The following is a 15736-nucleotide window of genomic DNA, read 5'->3' on the forward strand; positions in this document are numbered from 1 at the left end:
AGGTGGCTGAGGCACAATGGCTTCATAACTTCCTTCCACTTACTCCTCTTTTTTACAAATCAAGAGTACTTTGCATTACTTTAGGTTATGTCAAGCATAATGCACAAGTCAACAGCAGTGCCTTTTAACAATAAATGTCACTCAATCAGGTTATGAATAAAAAACAACTATTTCAAAGACGAAAGTTGTCAGACAGTAATTTTAACTCCACAATTCGAATGCTATAGGTACTTTGGACTCTGCCAACAGACTTTTACAAATTACAGTTGGAACTAGCCGATTGAGTATAAGAGTTAACTGGCAGAAAAAAGCTCAGAGACCCCTCCTTCTCACACAGAGTTCAATTTTTCATCTGAAGGTGCACATTATAACTGTGGCACTGGAATTTAAAAAATACTGACCAAGTATACACATGACATCAAAGTTCAGCAGTTACATGTGAAAATATTATTATCTGGGCATCTTGAAAGCAGAATAAGTTTACACTTGATACCATCATTTTCATATCCCTATAGCCATGGCTTCTGACAGACTGCTCAAAAAAAGAAGTAAAATTCTGGCGAAAAATAATGACATAATTTAATGACCGAACCTGCATAAACTGAAAACAATGAATCCAGTGGTAAAAAGTCCTTGCTAGAATTAATCATCAATGACAGTTATTTGCATGGCAAATTAGATCAATATTTTAATTTTATCCTACATTAAGAGCCACTTAATTCACAGCGCTAAGAATAAAATCACAGTATACACTCCAGCAGGTGGAATATGTATCTAAATTTAGCTGTATCTTACATAGTGTTTATGATAGCCAGGACCTACACTCACCAATATTGAAGACTCCAAAAATAATTATTATGCACCAGTAAATGATTTGCTACACAAGCATGTACTACTTAAATAAGGTCATTTTTCATAAAAGACCATCAGGAATAAACTTCATCAGTTGGCAAATCCTCTTGGTCACATTACAATACAAACATCACCATGTCTGCAACTATGGCATAATAACATATATTTTCCCTCAAAGTAATAATGAAATTTTGATTCTCAGATTAGCATCATTCCTGATGGCTTATTTAAACCACTGGAAATATCAGAAAATTGATGACTCAGATAAAGCTCAAGACAGCTGAATATGCTCAATTGAGGGACACATGATAAATATTGATATTATAGTTGCTATGGATTGCTGAATAAATAAACAGTAAACATGTAAACAAAAGCCTTCTCAATTTTAAATGAACTATTATCAATATGATTCTCTAATGATAAAAAATATAAGCATAACTAATTAAACACAAAAAATCACAAACACCTCAATATTACATAAGTGCAGAACTGTCAATACTTAATAATTATAACCATTTCAACAGCAAACCTTTGATTTGGCTACACTACTACTATCTTGGAAAGGCAGAGAGGAGCATCTACATAGGTGTAATATTAGAAGATTGGTCAATCTTGTTTATTGCAGTCTATTCAATTATATTTACAAAATGTTTTGGTAGATAGTAGTACACAGTAGTATTATTTTGTAAAGAGTGCATTGATGGCTAAGGTCATTAAACTTTTTGCTACAAATGACGAAAATATGAGGCAGGACGTTTCTTGACCTGGGAGACAAAAGCCTCAAATTTTCATCAGAGATATTCCTACACAGGAGAACGAATGCCCAATATATACGTTTCCTAGCTCTCCCCCTTTTATGATGTTCGGATGTGCGATGTCTTTATTTCAGGACCCAACACTGCAGGGTTTAGGCTTTACCCTCGAAATCCGGGAGCAGGTACCCGGACCCTCGTCTTATATTAACCCCCTTAACGGTAAGGGACCGCTGTCATACAATTGTTTATCCATTCATTTTGCGAAATAAATACTTGTTCCTTTCTCAAAAAATGTAAATTAAGAATTGAATTTTTTGTCTTTAGAGCAGCATTTACAATTTTTAAACGAAATTCTATGATAAATATAAACTTATATCTTGATTTCAGTATAAACATCAACATGGAAATTGTTGCTGCATTAAATGCGTTAATATTGACTGAAGATTTTTGTTCAAAATTTAACAATTCTCAGACTTAAACTAGAAATTCAATTCGAAGTCTGCAATTTACGTGCAAGCAACTTTTTAGCTAATTCATATAAACAAAGCATGACTGGCCATGATTCAATGCCGGTGGTAGAGTTATAAACCCTGAAAGCTAACTAAGTCCAACTACCATCGGAGTCCGAGATAATGCAGATTCCCCGCTGGGAAGGGTCGAAAAAGTTTGGTTCTGAGAGTGTGTCCACGGGACCCTTCTCAATGAATGTCCTGCAAAAATGCTCCATACAGAGGGAATGGAAGAGTCTCTTTGGGCTCAGTACAGCAGTCGTGCTAAGGAGAGAACGCCATCGTCTCAACTCAAGGGTTGAGCACCACCACAGTCAAGGAATAAAACAGGTGACATTACCAATTTACTTAAGGTGACATTTATTTTATTTTTCTCTCATTTGCCTTTTATCCACATCTGGATGCATTATATTAAAGTTATAGAGTCTTTCAGTAAATGTATCACTTTATCAACCTTATTGGCATCAACACAGAGTACTTCAGGAAGAGTTTCTTCAATTCTCGGCTTATCCCTGGAGGCATAGGCACCCACTGCAATCTTCTAGGACATGTTTGACGGTGAGAGGGACATTGCATTCATCTAGACATAGTGGTTGTGCCCTCTTCAGTATGGAGAGGTGTGCATGAGTAAGCGACCAATCCTCTAATATTTGGCAATTTCCTCTCTCCTTTCCAATCTGGTTGATGAACCCTACATTATGATCGCTAAGATAACAAATAAATTAACTAATTTAATTATATTTAATTAAAATCTATTTAATGCTGCAAAAATTTTGAAGAACAAATTCTATGTAGTCCTGAGAGTTTCTGAATAGACCTTCCCTCCACGGGTTTTATTCATCAGGGTACTATGCATTACCAACATCCTTGCTATCTTCAGCAGATCCTTGCAGTGCTAAAAATTCTCTATCCCTTGTACTGGCTGGGTTTATTCAATAAGATTCAAGTCTACATTAAAAGAACCAACCTCTTCACTTATTTGGCTGCAGTCATCACTGACATCATCCATTAGTTCTTCCTCAGAACTTGATTTTGAGTCTTCACATTTGTCTTCAGCATTTCTCCCAACAAGCTGCAGTGTCAGATGTGATAGAGGAGATTCACTATGAATCTTGATGATTCTTGAATGGCTATAAAAATGAGAAGATAGCAAATATATATTTTGTAAGCTTTGGGTTTATTCTAATGCTGGAAATGCTAGACGCAACTGCATACACAAAAAAATGACTGAGGATATTTAAATAGGTTGCTAACCACAAAAACAAATTACAACTAGATTCATACCAATCCCATATTGAAAAATCAAATCAAAGATGCGAATTTAAGGATAATTTTACATGGCCAAAAATCACACAACATGAGAGTGATGAATAACATTGTATACCTGCAATGAAAGAAAGACTAAGTGCCAACTCAAGCAGTGGCGGTCTTCCCCCATAACTTCTGGAAAAAGTTAAAATACGGTTATCTATAAGGAGGCTTTCCAATGAAAGTTTTTATCTCACCATATTAGCAAAGAATAGGGTAGTTTCCTTCATCAAAGAAAACGAAATGCATTGATTGCGATTTCTTACCCACCATTACTGTACTCATAATATACAAATTATTTGGTTTTAGAAATCCCAGTTTAGACAAATGGCAATGGTCAATTTTAACCTCATTTGGAAAAGGCCAGATTGGCACCCATGGGATTCCACTCCACCTGACGTCACAGGGACCTCGTTTCTATACAAGTAGATAGGAGTTTTACATGGTCCGAGATTACCAATGAATGCATGAGGCACAGAGCTCAGGGAAACATCTCATAATAATCACAAATTAAAAATACCTAAGTTCGGAAAGTTTCCTTCATTTGATAGGGGAATAATAATCCTTATTTAAGCCAATTGCAGAGCCTGCTTGCAGGGTACTCAGCTACCTGCTAATAGCCTGCGTCGTATCAGTGCTCAAGCCTCGCCCCAAGGTCACCTCACACGCCAACAGCTGGAACCAGAAATACTTCACACGGACTTTTCCCATCATTCCTACTTAGCCGTCGCGTTTTCGTGTGCTTGAAATTTTTCACTTTCCATTTAATTGCGAAAAATACATATCGCCATTCAAAAATCTAAGAGCATGAAATGCGCACTCCAGGAGTAATAATCTTTCGATTTAGGCAATAAAAAAATAATAGGAAACCACCCTATTATAAAAACATTGATGGATACTTAAAAGCCACTTGCCAACACTTAAAAGGCCTCAGAAGCATTAATGCCGCTAGGCACTGCTTACCATCAAGGAACAGCAGAAACTAATGAACCTCACCATTACCCCAAATAACAACCTTAATCAACTCCCGAGTTCACGAAGGAATTTAATCTAAAGAATAAGCAAAAAGAACGTAATATCATACACATGGAATATTAATAATAATTATTGAAAATTGCTTATTGAAGGACCTGAACACATATTAAAAATTTCTTCTTATTATTATTACAATATTTACGTACAATCTTATTTAAAGGTTGGGTAATAAGAGGAACTGTGAATGAAGAGCAGAATGATCAAACTCTGTTTCAGCTCCAACTCATAAAAACCTGCAGATCCATGCAGCAGTATGGTTGGCTAATGAGTTGGATAGCAAAGCTAAGTTGCAAATGACATGTGTGGGCACTAAGTGGGGGCCGAGATCATGACAATGAAATGAACTCCATCCTTACTTAGCCAGAAGATGAAGAAGTTTATGGGGGTTATTGAATTAGAGATGGTCAGTTCATATCCCAAACACTTTCTATGATCAATAATTACTCGAAAAGAAAATCATTGCTACACAAGGCAAGAATTCAGCAGCATTTGTTTAGCCTAGGAAATGTTTCATATCAATGGTGCAGTGCCATTTATCCAATGATAAATTAACATTGTGACCACAATGGGTCTTACATGTGCCTTAGCAATGGGCTGTTTTGACAATTTTTGAGCCGGTGATAATATAATAAATATTTTTGTCTTTAATTGGATGAAAGATAACTATTGTGGAATTGTCAGTGCATGTTAACATTCAAATTAAGTAGATAAATAATGACTTTAGAAGACAAAAATCTTCTTCATAAATATTAAACATTCTTCATAAACTTTAATCTGATGTCAGGGGAGCCCACTTTGCCTCTGACATCAGGTCATGTACTGTTTCCATTAAAAAGATGATTTTTCCCAGTCACATATAATTACAGAGATAATATAAGAGGCATCATAAAAACCGCCAACATTGTCGAACCATTTTTTTAATAAAATTACACTTCCAAAAACCGTCCAATTTCAAATGGGTTATCCTAGAAAAGTATAACCAATAGGGGCTCCAAAAAATTGCAAATCATAGCAGCAAAAGAGAAATTAGGGAAATTTTCCACCATTACATAATTATGTAAATTTGATTTTGAGTTCACTTGATGACAATGGAAAATAATCTCAAATGACAATTTACTTCCAATGGAAAAGACATCTATAGCGGTCATCACCAAGTTTAAAAAACTGAGCATCGAATTACCATTTGTACCTGAAGTATCGAAGTCATTTACATGGCAATGTCTCTTCAGTTGGAAGTACTACATACATAAATTGTCACACGAGATTATTATCCAGCGTCATCAGTTGAAATTTCAAATCAACATACATATTTTTTTCCAAGGCAGAGAAAAATCTTCTTTGTTCCAAAACTTTATTTTTATTACAGAAATGTTTGTTGTACATAGGTTAGCTATGTAAAAAGTTAAATCGTATTTAATTAGGTAGTTCAAGGAAAATGAGGGCCATAATTTTGTCTCACTGTACAGAGGTGTTTTGGTGTGCAAAAATTTCTTATGAAGAGGTTTTCATGAAATTATAATGCCTGAAAAAATAGCAAACAACGTTTTCCAATACACATTTTCACAGAGGTATGAATGTGTGTATTACCTTCCACGGGAACTGCCATGATCCTTTGAGTTATTGTCATCAAATGAGCAACACGTACACTCAGAATTGTTGGCATCTTTATGGCAATTGGTACGATTATGACGACCTCTGCATTTTGGAGATTTCTGCTGACTTTTACCCTTGCAGATTTTAGTGCCCTTTGTCTGAGGTTTGACCTTTTTTTGATGTCCTTGGCACTCTTCAAGCTCTGCTTCTAAACACATTATCCTTCGCTTCTGATTCTCTAAGGTCTGCGACATTTTTTCCATTTTCTGACAAAGTTCCTCCTCTTGGAAAGAACATGGATACAACATCAAAGATTTTATTAAAATATCTTGAATAAGTATTTCACTTTGATCAAGAAATGATTATTAACATATTGCGTTCCGGTATTTAAATATAGAAGAGCGACAATCAGGGGTGGATCCAGGATTTCATTCTGGGGGGGCACAAGCAAGGCTGTGCCCAGGGTTTTGTTCTGAGGGGGGCACAAGGATACCTCATAATACAAAACAAACTTAATGATAATGGCACCGTATTAAAAGTCTTGCATATTTTTTAAGGGTCTGGGGGGGCACGTGCCCCCGTGCCCCCCCCCCCCCCCCCATCCGCCTGTGGCAACAATCATGGGAAGATGAGTTAAGATTGAAAATACATATGTGCCAATTTGGGTGAACTGCCTATGGTTTAAATATGGTAAAATAAGCTAACGCTTAAAATATAACTTTACCTACCATTACGATAAGCGCATTCACAATAAGTAATGAACAACAACTGAAGAATTGCCATCAAGGATGGCAACGCGAGGGAGAAAGGACTTCCAAGGAGCCACAACCGGTTGAGAGCTTCAAACCTGCACTAAAGCCGTGCAAAGCGGTATGTGTAATATTTCTAATCCTGCCGCGTGAACGGCGGTGAAATATACAAGGTTTGCCATGAGAAAAAATTTCCCATGGACCAGGAATCGAACCACGGGCCTTTGGCTTTCCGGGCCACTGCCAAGACCACTACACTATCCAGGTTCTTCAATTCCCATGGCAATTATGTCGAGGCTCATGGCACTGGGTGTTAGCCAAAGGTCCGTGGTACGATTCCCGGTCCAGGGGAATTTTTTCTCATGTCAATTCTTGTATATTTCACCCCCGTTCACACAGCAGGATTAGAAATATTACACATACCGCTTTAAACAGCTTTAGTGCAGGTTTGAGGCTCTCAACCGGTTGTGGCTTCTTGGAAGTCCTTCCTCCCTCGCGTTGCCATCCTTGATGGACCGCAAGGGTCCACCTCATTCTACAAGGATTTTTGTTTGGGGGTGACAGAAAGCTCCCCCATGAATCAAACCCAAGCTACATTTATGGTTATTATTAGTGGTCGCTAACTCATATTAGGGAAAAAATACGAGACTTCTTCCAAAATTATCTGGTTATGACAAGATAATGTCATATGTATTTCATTACAAATACCTTTGCAGGTGAGGGGTCCGGGATAAAGTAATTTGGATTATGCTCAGAGAATTTCTCGATTTTCCCACTGAAGCAATCAATTGACTACAGACGTGACCTTAAGTCCATTTCAGCCACTCTGAGTCCTCCATTGAGTCCATTCTATGACAGTGACATAAACAATTGAGACGTTTCGGTGACTTTGCTCACCATGGATGCTGTAAAGTATGCCTACAACAACTAAAAAACTTGTCCTATCATTTGTAAATTGTTCTCGGGCAAGGCACTGGGTGTGATGCATCATTAGTCACGACAATGAGTTGCACCGGTGAATACATTGGGGTCCGTGAGAGTGGTTTTATTTTTTACTAAAACTCGATTTAAAACTACATGATTTCAGAAATGGTCGTAGTCCCCCATAAAATTTGGCTGTACTTAAATGTAACTAAATTTAAAACAAAGAGTCTCTGATGTTGCAGACATGTTAAACATAAGCTGATTTTGTACAATTATCTAGGGGTGTCCCGGCACCCCTCCAGGTCAGCAATATCTCGAGACATGATGGTCAGATAAAGAAAATCCATGAGGGACAAGTGGATACCCAGAATGGAGAAGGAAGACTGTGAATAAAATACATATGTGGAACAGGTAAGGAAGAATGTGAAAGGCAAGAAATACAAAGGTGTGAAAAGATTGGCCAAATGGGGAAGTGAGAGGAGAGATACACCAAACCAATTTTAGGATTGTTGACCGATGAGGATAAATTTGTAACCAATAGGGTAGTTTCCTTCATCAAAGAAAACGAAAGGCATGATTGCGATTCGTTACCCACCATTAGTGCATTCGTAATATACAAATTAATTGGTTTTAGAAATATCGGTTTAGACGAATGGCAAGGGTCAATTTTATCCTCATTTCAAAAAGGCCGGATTGGCGCCCATGCGATGCCACTCCACGTGACGTCACAGGGACCTAGTTTCTATACGAGTAGATAGGAGTTATACATCGTCTGAGATTACCAATGCATGTATGAGGCACAGAGCTCAGGGAATCATGTCTTAATAATCACCTATCAAAACTGCCTAAGGTCGGAAAGTTTTCTTCGTTTGATAATATATTAATAATCCTTGTTTAAGCCAAGCGCTACCAGCTAGCAGGGTACTCTGCTACCTGCTAGCATCCTGCGTCGTATCAGCGCTCAAAGCCTCGCCCCAAGGTCACCTCACTTGCGGCATGGGCAGCGGGTACCAGAACGACGTCACACGGAGTTTTCCCGGCATTCATACTCATGATTTACATACAACTCACCCGTCACGTTTTCGCGCGCTTGAAAATTTTCACTTTTCATTTAATCGCGAAAAATAGATATCATCATCGCATGAAATAAGTACTCCAGGAGTAATAATCTATCGATTTAGGCAATAAAAAAATAAAAGGAAACCACCCTATTAAAGACTATGTAATCAGGTTGGATGTATGTGTCCTATAAAAGATTAGCATGTGGTTGTCCCATCCTCACCATTATTCCTCAGCTCAACGAGCATCCGGTCCTTTTGCTGCAACGCTTCCAAAAATGCCTCTTTAGCCTCTTTCCTTTTCTGCACCAGTTCACAATTTTTTCTCTTCAGCATTTGATTTTCTTTGATCAAGGTGTTAACTTTTGCATCCATTTTCTGCAACTTGCAAATGTTATCATCCAACTCTGCCTAAGGCATTCAAATGAGAATTTCATGATGTAGGTAAGTAAGATGAGATTATCTGAATGCAGAGTTCAATTTTGACATTAAAATTGAAAGCAAGGTAATAAATGAATATATTCCCCTCAATATCTAGCTTCAGACAACATACATGCATTTGAGCAATGAGAATTCCATTTATGCATCAATTTTTAGCTGTGTACTTAATGAAAAATATTTACCAAGGGATGATTTACATACAGCTCATTGTGAATTGAAAACAGGCCCAATATCATGGATGGCAACATTATTGGGTGTCAGTGGCATGAAAAAATTACCTGCATAATAGTATTAGTGGCACAGCAAAATAAATTGCATATTATATGCATGATCCTTTAGCTGCTAATTAAGAGGCAAGTATGAAATTTGGTGCAATTGTTCCTTGGTCAAATCAAAGCAACTTTGTCCTCACCCAGAACCAAAACTGGTGCCTATAATCTTTCAAACTGGCACAGATTTTGCAAGCACATTATAAATAATGACATTCTGTGTGTGAGATGTCAAGTATGATGTTTTTTTTTGCACTGATAAAGATGTTCGAAAGGTCAAAAATCCAAAATTTCCAAAGGTTATGGAAAATTTTCATTCTTTCCATGAATAATTGCCTCATAAAAATAGAGGAAAATGAAAACTTTGCACAATCCTAATGGATGGCTATTTCTTTTGCAGTTACTTTAGCAAGGGCCTTACACTCTGTCTGAAAAGATATCTGGAGAATACATACTCTTTTTGAAGCACTACAGTTTGTAATTACCAGATTTTTCCACATTGTTTTTCTCCAGTTTTTTTTTAATGTTTGCAGTAAACTTTTTTATATTAATTTCTGTGTTTTATTTTTTCTGTGTCTAATGATTGAATATTGGAAATAATTCTCTAATACTTTTTGCAACAAATTCATTGTGAATTTAAACAGTTTGCTCTTACCTGAACATGTATTTTGAATTTAAAATTTGAATAGTAAGTTGAGCCCTGGGGGGTCGTGGGGGAGGAGTGGGACCCCTGGCCTCATTGACCCCATTTTAAATAAAACAATACAATTGCTGATTTTCTGCAAGTATGTACATATATAAATAGATTAAACGAACCTGAGCCTTTGATATTTTGTCAGCACTATCCTTAAGTGTTGAATTGCACTCTTCTTCGACACACAGCGCCAATCGATCCACAGCCTTAAGTTCTTTCATCAGTTCCTGGTTGCGCTGAGCCAGCTTCACAGCCCTTGTCATTGCTTCATGTTGTTTGGCAAGAGCATCTGTAATTAGCAATAGCTTACCCATTCTCTACTGAGTGATGTAATAACAGTTTACTAATGAGTAATACGAGGGTGATCCAAATGAAAACCCTACAAGTCCAATATATTTTTATTGTCCCAACTAGGAACTACTTTTGCATATCATTTTTCTCCATTGTCTCCCTCATATTAAATATAAGCTTTAATGTATTCTAAAAGTTCCCAGATACCACATTGGAAGATATCTTTTCATGTCTCTAGCAACTAGTACACCTTTTGGTTTGGTTGTTGCTTCATTGTGGAAAATGCTGGCCCTGAACTGCTTCATTGAGAGCACAGAACTCATCAGTCTCTTGGAGGAAAGAGAAAAAGAGACATTGAAATGTTTTTGAAAAAAAATATTATATATATATGTATTAGCATTGTTGCATCTTCGGATTTCGTGAATCAAGACATGCTGTAGTAGAGTAGTTTCAAAAAGCTTTAAATCAATTTTTGATGAAATTTTAGGGATCAAAAAACATTTGAATAATGCCACAAGAGAATCTCAAAAGTCATTTACAAATTTCTTCAAATAAACATAGCAATGTAAAGTTTATAGATAATTACAAAAAAATAAGTAGGTAATCATTGATTCCCAGCTCTATCCTCCCCTACTCCCTTTTTTTGTACTTCTGTGAACAAGAGAGGTCGTTCCAGAACATTTGTCGTGAGAAACCTCTGTAGCCGAGAACAAAATGCCCAACCCTTGAACTCTCACTTATCAAGGTTCGACTGAACATGTGTATGTATATGCAAACTCACCATCGACCTGCCTCTTCAAACATTTCATATGTTTTTCCATCTCCTTCCTCTCCTCACACCATCTTGTATTCTTGGGCATTCTGGCTTATATCCTCCACTTTTCATAAGCATCCAGCCTGAGAATTATAACATGCAGTTCCAATAATACTGTTTGTCTGAATGCTAAACAATCAACAAACCTGATGCATTTTAAAGTGAAACTGGCAGTTCATTCAAAGCCTTCATTTTCAAAATACAACCACAAGACCAAGAATATAAAAGGTAGAAAGTGTTTGCCAGAGCCCGCCCAACAGCTTCCGTCATTTGCACCCAAGTGAACGGTAAGGAGAGAAGGAAACCAGGTGTTGGGAGGTATGGTATTTGCCCAAGGTTAGCTACATCTCGAGATCATTCGCACCTAAAGGTAAGGGTGGAATAGCCATTGCCTGCTCTCAAGAAAAGGAAATAAGAGGACCAGGTCTTCAAGTCCCATCTGATGGACAAACTGCAGTACCAGAAGTGCTCTCCAAAGACCACTCCAGCAGAAATCTCTCGAAAATGCTTGCTGCCTCCATGCTTTGAACTGGGGCCCGCAGATTGGGAAGCCAACACTCTTGCAACCACAACCACCCAATACTCAACAATGTGCCCAAGCAACAAATAAATCTCTGTCTTCTCTTACTTGTTGGCATTCCATTTCACAAATTTATTTGGAATTGAAACTTTTACTATGGCACGATAAAAGATCCATACAAATGACCTAGGATTCAATGATTCCCGTCATCAACAGGCACTCTTACGGCAATGCAACTCTCTTGAATCCATAGTATTCTCAGTTAGGGGAGAGGAAAGGCAAGAAATGATGGGAGGGAGTCATTGGTGACATAAAGGGCCCTGGGGATTGATAACTAGTGGAAGCGTTGGCTGGGGGAAGGACAGATGGAGTCCTTTGAGTACGAGGAATTACCACGTTGGGTTGTGCCAATGGGAAGAGAAAGGACCCAGAGTAGCTCTGAGTTTGCACTAAAAGCCTGGAGACGTAGTACATCAACCCATAAAGGGATGGATTAAGCATCAAATTAGGGGGGGGGGGAGCATGGCCTGGGTCTGCAGAGAATGGAAAGAGAGTATGGGAGAGCAGTGGCGGATACACATGGGGGCGTGCCCCCCCTGCTTCCTTGAGGGGCCACTCACATTGCCTAGCATTGAAGAACCACAATTGTAAATTTCCTAATATCTTAAGATGGCATTTTCTTGCATTTGTGTATAATCAGTTTAAGCAAAACTTTCTAAATACATGCATGAGACTAATTTCTCATTAAAATAAAAATAAAGGCAGCTCAAGACATATTTTGCACCCCCTCTTTGAGTTTAATACTCTGCACCTGCAACCGTGGGACTGAGGGGTATTATTCCGTGTAAATTTTTTTAAAGACACAGAACATATAACTCAAAGCTCTCTCACGTTTGGGACTCATAGACATGAATTTGCATATGTACACTCCTTTTACTCCTTTACGAAGTTTCAAAAACTATTCAATAGAAAGTTTAAAAATTATATAAACTTTAGGGGGTCACGACCCCTGAAACCCCCCCATAAATACGCCACTGAACGCGTGTGAGTTAGCAGGTAAATGTATATGAACGCCGAAAGACACAGAATAATCATCCAACTTTAGGGAAAGCAAGTACAGAAAATAGAACTTGGTAGTAATTTGGTTAGTGCATTCGTACATTTTCGTTCCGGTACACCAAAATCGTTCATGCATTTACACATTATTTTTTATGGGTTAATGTACCCAGAGTAACCCAGGCCTCTAAAAGCGGCGAAGTGTAAAAATATACCCTAGATGGAAATCGCGGAGTCCGCCGCTTTACCTTAAGGCTACACGGCAAACGAATCTAAACAAACCTCCTTCACAGCCATCAACCCCCAAAATTACCATTACTTGCCTGTCATGCGGTGCTAAATAAGGATGAAACGGAGGTAAGAACCTTCTTTTTCCTGGTAGGCATATATAGATTGGCCGAGAGTTTTGTTCTTATTGAGAAGCCAATATTCATCAAATTTGTCCCAGAAAAGTTATGAGAAAGCATTGAAACACGGTTACAAGATAATGCAACTGAGAGAGTTCATCCGTGGGAAGCTATGCCAAAACAACACACAGAAAATAACTAGGGAGTGAGTGAAGAAAAATAAATAAACAATCACTCATTTCGATACTCATTTGGTTATTTTCTTGCGCTAAAGCGGTGCGTTTTGTTTCTACGCCAGCAATCTTGGGCTATTGTTGCGCAAATACGTACAGTTAATTCATAGAAGTCTAGGCGACATTCAGTGCGAATAATTACGTACGTGAAATTTATTAGGTTTAAAATTGATGTGTCCCTGCTATACGCAAATTAAAATAACGCGCGCTGAGCATGCGAGTCATCGGATGGGAAATATACTTGCTTCTTGTAAAGCTCTTTCCTACCTCAGCCAATAGGGCCAAGCCAAGAAGGATATCAGATGAAGTGAAGCTAGCCTGATGGTGATAGCACAGTTGTAGGGCAGTACCTAGGGATTTGAGGTCTGCACGATACCCCGAGTGTCGAACTGTGGACCTGCCCTACAGGCGGATTTAGGGGGCACATGCCCCCCTTCACCCCGGCGCTTAAAAAATATAGAAAATCTTTAATACGGTTATCATTACGTTCCTTTTGTTTAGTGTATTACGGAGCCTCGAACATTTAGTTTCATATTAGTAACTTTTACATGAAAGTAAAGAGAATATTACGCGCAGTAATTGTTTTTACCTTGTTTTTAATCTCAAGTTTGAGAAGATGGTTTGCCTGTCAGACCGTAGTGCCCCCCCAGAAAAAATAATGGATCCGCCCCTGCCTGGACCTTAGGGTAGGGTGTAAGGGGGCAGTCAGAAAGCACGTTTTGGGAAGGAGGGATTTGGGAACTTCCTGCGGAGCGTGATAGCTTAGTGAGCAGAGCGATTGGCTGTTGATTGATAATTCTTGGGTTTTCATCCCTGGTGAAACCCTCGGGCCACTCAGAAAAATCCTTTAGGTGCGAGGTGGCCAACTGAAAGGAGCTGGCCCAGGGACGCCGACTTGCAAAAAATATTGGGGGGCCCAAACCGGGGATCTTGCCCCGGGATATTTTTTTAAGTAGTGAGTTTTAAGTTTATTAAGCATTTTAGAAGAGTCATATGATCAACATTAGAACCCTGATAACTCAAATCTCGATATCTGGGGACACTACAGGGAATATCATTCAATACACATTTTTTTCTTCACACCCATAACGAATTTTTGAGGGGGCTCAGGCCCCATGGAGTCGGCGCCACTGAGCTGGCCTCCCCCCACCCTGTGTGCGAGATTTTCAGATGGCCGAGGCTAAGCTCTACCCTCACCAAATTTAGACCCGGACACAGAAAAATCCGAAAGCCAATTGAAGTTGGCAGGAAAGATATCACCGACAGTGGCGTAGCGAGGGAGAGTTTTGGGGAAAACTCCCCCCCTTCCCCCCAGGGCTGAGAAAAATTTTTTATAAACACAGTTAATGTGGCAAATTTTGTAAATAATATTAGGGGGACGGGTGACTCACGAACAAAATATCAAACTATTCACGCAGCCGTAAAACTCACCATTTATCTTAAAATTCTATGGGGGAGGGTCCTTGCACCACCCGCTTACCCTGGCGGATATTCCAGGCGGGTATTCCCCCCACACCCTTCACTATCTGTTGCGCCTAAAACCCCCCCTAGCCTTAATTCCTAGCGGCGCCCTTGATCACCCATAAACCTATTCTAATCACGAAAGTGATGCTCCACCTATTCCACATCGTTCCAATTTTCTCAGAAGGAAGCAGTGGCGCAGCGAGGGGGGGGGGTTTGGGGGATAAACCCCCCCCCCCAGAGCTCAGAGAAATTTTAAGTTAAATCCATTTTACTTAAATGGATTGATGTTACAAATAGAATAGGTTAAGGATTAATAAAATATCCCTCAGAAAGCCGTAAAACTCACCATTTTCAACCAATTACCTTAAAATTCCGAAGCAATTTATTCATCTCGCACCTACCGCTTATCCTGGTGGGTATTCCATACCCCCACACACCCCGGTATTAGTTGCACCTAAACCCCCGCCAGCCTTGATTCCTAGCTCCGCCCCTGGAAGGAAGTGAATATCCATTGTATCTAATTCAGTTATTCTTGCTCTGCAGCTTTTCCAATTAGGGGTTCTTAACTAGTCACTAGATTCCCGGGGCATCCATACCATGGAAGAAGGTTCCAGTGCGTACCTTTGAGTGAAACGCTTCTCCCTTAAATCATTCTCGACACAATCTTCTCTTAGGTCTTCCACTCCTTCTCTTCTTCTCTTATAATTACAAATTTCGACATATATTCCCCACATCCTTCTTAAAATATGACCAAACAGTGGCGCTGACTACATGGGGCCTGAGGGGGCCCAATCCCCCTCAAAAATTCGTTATGGGTGAGAGGA

The 15736-nt window shown here is 38.9% G+C and overlaps 1 protein-coding gene across 4 annotated transcripts in view; it reads right to left on the minus strand.

The window, feature by feature from the left end:
* The window catches only part of LOC124162190 (myosin-13-like), a 63614-nt gene extending 50170 nt beyond the window's left edge, over positions 1 to 13444 (minus strand). For 2 of the 4 annotated variants that reach the window (XM_046538629.1, XM_046538626.1), the window contains exons 1-6: positions 13192 to 13443; positions 11260 to 11375; positions 10310 to 10476; positions 9008 to 9194; positions 6047 to 6335; positions 3084 to 3246 (exon numbers count right to left, since the gene is read on the minus strand). In XM_046538629.1, coding sequence (XP_046394585.1) covers positions 3084 to 3246; positions 6047 to 6335; positions 9008 to 9194; positions 10310 to 10476; positions 11260 to 11338 — 885 coding nt within the window. In that variant the 5' untranslated portion in view covers positions 11339 to 11375; positions 13192 to 13443. Of the gene's footprint in view, positions 1 to 3083; positions 3247 to 6046; positions 6336 to 9007; positions 9195 to 10309; positions 10477 to 11259; positions 11376 to 13191 lie in introns of all 4 variants that reach the window. The other 2 variants (XM_046538627.1, XM_046538628.1) reach the window with 2 other exon arrangements.
* Between the last annotated feature and the right edge of the window lie 2292 nt (positions 13445 to 15736).

The sequence above is a fragment of the Ischnura elegans genome, chromosome 7 (assembly GCF_921293095.1).
Source record: "Ischnura elegans chromosome 7, ioIscEleg1.1, whole genome shotgun sequence".
NCBI lineage: Eukaryota > Metazoa > Arthropoda > Insecta > Odonata > Coenagrionidae > Ischnura > Ischnura elegans.